At 45.7% G+C, this 4,732-nt stretch overlaps 1 protein-coding gene across 1 annotated transcript; it reads left to right on the top strand.

Moving 5' to 3' along the window:
• The first annotated feature begins 3,164 nt into the window (after positions 1-3,164).
• LOC109369450 (ephrin type-A receptor 4-like) lies at positions 3,165-3,953 on the top strand. The gene has a single exon (XM_031555059.1). It carries the CDS (start codon positions 3,199-3,201, stop codon positions 3,880-3,882), a length of 684 nt encoding a protein of 227 aa, XP_031410919.1. The 5' UTR covers positions 3,165-3,198; the 3' UTR covers positions 3,883-3,953.
• The last annotated feature ends 779 nt before the right edge of the window (positions 3,954-4,732 follow it).

Below are 4,732 nucleotides of genomic sequence, written 5' to 3'. Positions count from 1 at the left end.
AGGGTGCCCGCGGTGCGAGCCGCTGCTGCGGTCCGTGGGACATGGGGCGGTGCTGCTGGGGCTGGCGGGGTCACCGCGGTGTGCGGTTAGAAGGGGCTTTCTTCCTTAAAGAGAGCAGCTTACGAAAAATGCAGGCGATGCACACTAATCGTTAGTAACAATAATAAAATAAAAAAAAGCCCACCTCTCAAATCCTTTTAATATTAGATGACTAAAGCAGCTTAGTTACTTTTCTTTGAGTACCCTAAGTCCAACTGGCTGAAAAATAAGTGCTGAAAGATCCAGACCCATGCACAGCAAAGTGCCAGGGTCTTTGGGAACCTACAGGTTTAGTGTGTGTGTGTGTGTGTGTGTGTGTGTGTGCGCGCGTGTGTTCCTGCTTGTAATTAGAAGAGAGCTAAGGAAACAGCAGCGGGTGGAAGGAATCTGAGGTTGTGCTGGTTGGCGATGTATTATGCATAAGCTCTGAATAGCCATAGCATGGGAGAAAGGGGGATTGTTTGGCTCCTCCATTGTTGTTCTGCCTGAACTTGACTACAGCCCTGGCTGGGGCTGAGCCTGGGCACACTGAGCTCCGGAGCACGGGGCTGAGTGGCAGCCCTGCAGGCTGCGCTGCGGTGCCCACTGGTCGCAGCCCTCAGCCTGCACAGCTGCCAGGAGCAGCTCTGCCTTGAGGAGGGCTGTAGGGCTGCAACCCAGGACGGACAGCTTGTGAGCAGGGTCTGTCCTGCAGCTCTGCAAGGGGACCTTCGCTGTGGGTGAAAGTAGGACCCAGTGTATGAGTTTCAATAAGTCAGTGGTGAATTGATGACTCGGGAGAGCCTTGTTACTAATAATTGTTGAATTCTCCCTTTCCCCTCATGTCTTCCCTGAAAGCTCCATGCAAGCTGGAGAAGGAAACGCATGCTCTCCTTGTGGACGTGACTGGTTTCACTAAACCTACATACGCGTGTTCTATTTTTAAGCCAGTAGTGAAAATTTAAGAGTACATGGTCTGCTCTGAGAGACAGTGCTTGCAAAGCGTTTATTTTAGCTTCATATGCTGCAGATTTATTTCAGGCAGCAGCAGTGAACTCTCTCCTTTATCTTCCTGGGAAGACCCTGTCCTTCAGCACCAGTTTATCTGTGTGCACCTTCTCTCTATTCCAGGAGATGTTCCTCTGCAGCCCTGCCAGTTCCTGAGGTGTGAGGGCTGCGTGAGTAAGACGGGTTAGAGATAAACGCTGTCATTTAGCAACGCCTGGCTGTAATCAAATGTATAGTAGCCCTGGAGGAATTAATGAATTGCAGTATAAACGTAATTAATGATTTTCTCTTGCGTTTCACAGTTGAAAAGCAGGTTTTGTGCCCAGAATGTTTTCCTTTGCATCATTAAACCGTGAGAAGAGTTGAATTATGAAAGTTAACTTTTTGCTTTCAAGCTGAAATTAAGTCTTTGCCCACGTACTTGGAGTTACAAACCATTTACGGTGGCTGGAAGTCTTGGGGCTCTGGTCGTTTTCAGCCTTGGCAGGGAGACTGCTTGCGTTTGGTTTGTGTGTCCACGAAGTAAGAAACGTTTGCCTGTGTGCTGGGAGGCAGGGCTGCGCTGAGGTCCTGAGCAAGGCTCAGTGAGTGTAGCTGCGGCCTCAGCGGGCTCTGCGCCGAGCCCTGTGCAGCATCCTCCTTTGTATGAGCGTGGTAAAGGAAATCCCGTCAGCAAGTATTGCTTCCCTCTGCTGCTTCCTTTCTCTTCTACCACACACAGATAGGAGGTGCAGATTGGACATAAGCAGAAGAGAATCTGGTGGATCATAAAGACAATATTGTAACAGTAAACTAGCTCTGTGGCAGCTGTAAATTAAATAACTGTCTTCTTACTAACACTGTGTTACACTTTACATTGATAGATGGCTTTTTAAGATTTATTTTTTCCTTTTTCTGTGAAAAGTCATGGCATGCTGAGTATTGATTTCCCCCCACCCCGTCCCCTGCTTCCATTTTAATTTGCAGTTATGGCTGGGCAGCAAATAAAATATTATTTGCTCTGCTCCTAGTGACTCATGGTGCTAACTGCTGTCTTTCTATAAACGGATTCAGCTAAGCTGGAATCTCTTTAAGTAAAAATCGCTCTCATATGAGCAATCCTTGTGAGGAGTGTGCAGGATCTTATACTAGAAGGCCCTTAACTTTAAGAAGGCTTTTGTTTATCAAAGCCATGGCTTCAGAACAGCACTTCTGGGAAGTCCCTTTAAAGTTTCTGATGGATTCTTTTTTTTCTTTTCCAAGGATTATTTTTATACACTTTTTTGTATATCCTCCGAACTCAGGCAGCATGCAGGCATTATCTAATACGTGCTGTCTTTTGTTGTTGCTGTTGTTGTTCTGTGAATTCTCTTAAACCAAAGCACTGTGGGGATTTTACTAGAAGTATCTTGCCAAGGCCCCTCTTCTCCCACTCCAGGAAAGCACTGTGGTGAACCTTCTTGTATCACAATCTCTAAAACATTGTGGGGTTGGTTTGTTTGTTTGTTTCCAAAGCTCTTGCTTATGTTTTCTTTCTCTTTAAGTTCCTCATCCTGAAATGATTTAGGGCAAGATCTCTTCTTTGCATGTTTTCCTTGGATTGCATGTATCTTTGCTTCATAATTATGTTGCCTGTTAGTTGGGCACTTCTGAAGGAGGTGCCTGAACTTGACTTAAGAGTGGAAGAGTTCTAAAATGTGGTGCTGGCCTGTGGTGGTTGGAAGCTCTCAGAAATAACCAGGGCTGGTTTATCAGTTTAAGAGCCATGGTGGTGATACCAGAACTGTGGGTGTTACTCCATCTCTGTCATGTGATTTTGCTGCCTGCTGCTCATGTGTACGAAGTGGGGTTCACATTTGCTGCAGAGGAAACACCAAGGCTGGTGTTGTGCTACCAGTTTATGAAGTGCTGCATGTGCCCTGATCCAAGTCTGGTCCTGGGGGCTGAGCTGTTCAGTCTTACCTGGTTTGGAGCCTGCCTCTCTTCAGTGGGCTTCTCGTTGAATGTCCAAGTAGTTGAGGTCCTGGCTTTGGCGTGATAGATATCTTTATTTGTTTTCTTCCAGCAGAAAAAATGTCGTCTCCCTGTTAGTTGTGGAAGGGCAGGTTAATTTTACTGTGAAGGTCTGTTGCTTCTTTTGAATACTGATGCATTTCTCCTCTTTCTTCTTGACAGTGGGAGGAAGTAAGCATAATGGATGAGAAAAACACTCCGATCCGCACCTACCAGGTTTGCAATGTGATGGAGCCCAGTCAGAATAACTGGTTACGAACTGATTGGATTCCCCGCGAGGGGGCTCAGAGGGTATATATTGAAATCAAGTTCACACTGAGAGACTGCAACAGCCTGCCAGGTGTCATGGGAACTTGCAAAGAGACTTTCAACCTCTATTACTATGAATCAAACAATGACAAGGAGCGTTTTATTCGAGAGAGCCAGTTTGCCAAGATCGACACCATCGCTGCTGATGAGAGCTTCACCCAGGTGGACATTGGCGACAGGATCATGAAGCTGAATACAGAGGTGCGGGATGTGGGACCTCTCAGCAAGAAAGGGTTTTACTTGGCTTTCCAGGACGTCGGTGCCTGCATTGCTTTGGTGTCTGTTCGTGTCTTCTATAAGAAGTGCCCACTGACAGTTCGAAACCTGGCGCAGTTTCCAGACACCATTACCGGGGCTGATACATCCTCTCTGGTGGAGGTTCGTGGCTCCTGTGTCAACAACTCGGAAGAGAAGGACGTGCCAAAAATGTACTGCGGGGCAGATGGTGAATGGCTGGTACCCATTGGCAACTGTCTGTGCAATGCTGGCTATGAAGAACGCAATGGTGAATGCCAAGGTAAGATGAGCCATATTGTACTTTTCATTAGGGCTTAGTTGAATACATAATTGAATTGGAGATGAGAGTAAATGGAGTAAGGCCAGTAATTAGCAGCCCCTGTGGGATGCAATGGGACAGAGGGGTTTAATGAAGGAGTCCAATAGCTCCAGGTGGCAAGGCTAAGAATTATGTAATGCAAAACAAATGATACTGCCATAATAGGCAGAAGGCAAAATGCATTTTGCAACAGCACCTGAATTTGCATTGGTCTGTGACAGCCACCAAAATGTGTGTGACTGCAAAGCAGTGCAGCTGAGCTACCGTCATTTAAAGTGACAATTCTTTTAAGTTTCCCTCGGATAATGCAGTGGGATAAGAACCAGTCAGGAGGAGGAAGGGGGGGAAAAAAAAGAACAGCAGCAGTTTTAGCTGGATTATTTTCCCCCTTTGAGAAGGGGAAGTCTTTGGTGTTTAACTTGTTGCAAATTTTTAGTGCTAAATAACCTTTTGATATTTGACACTGCCGCCTTTGTTAAATATTTTCATTTCTCAGAGGGTTTCCATTGTCAGCTTAATAATGGAGGTGCTAGGATACTCTTAGAAATGCTGAAAGTCTGCTCCCCCCGCCCCATCCTGTGTACTGCTGAATTAGGGATTAAAGTTTATATAAAAGACAGATTGTCCTAAAAAGGGGGGAAAAACACCCTCAGAAACTTATGTTCTCTTCATCTTGCCTTTCTGGAAAAAAGTAGTAGAAGGTTAAGGAAGGAGAGAAGAGTTTATAAATAAAAAATATCTTTGGCCTCAGCTTCTAAACTCTTGCTTGTGTAAGCGTAAATGAAGATGAAATTTGAAATGCTTTTGCACAGTTCAGTGGCCTGAATTCTGCCAGGTGCTGAATTGAAG

This window comes from Meleagris gallopavo, chromosome 11, assembly GCF_000146605.3.
Source record: "Meleagris gallopavo isolate NT-WF06-2002-E0010 breed Aviagen turkey brand Nicholas breeding stock chromosome 11, Turkey_5.1, whole genome shotgun sequence".
Classification (NCBI taxonomy): Eukaryota; Metazoa; Chordata; class Aves; order Galliformes; family Phasianidae; genus Meleagris; species Meleagris gallopavo.
Note: the sequence above shows the minus strand (reverse complement) of the source record. Positions and strands in the feature narration are given on the sequence as shown.

Excerpts from the sequence above, each read along its gene's own strand:
- LOC109369450 (XM_031555059.1), top strand. The coding sequence starts at position 3,199 with ATGGATGAGAAAAACACTCCGATCCGCACCTACCAGGTTTGCAATGTG.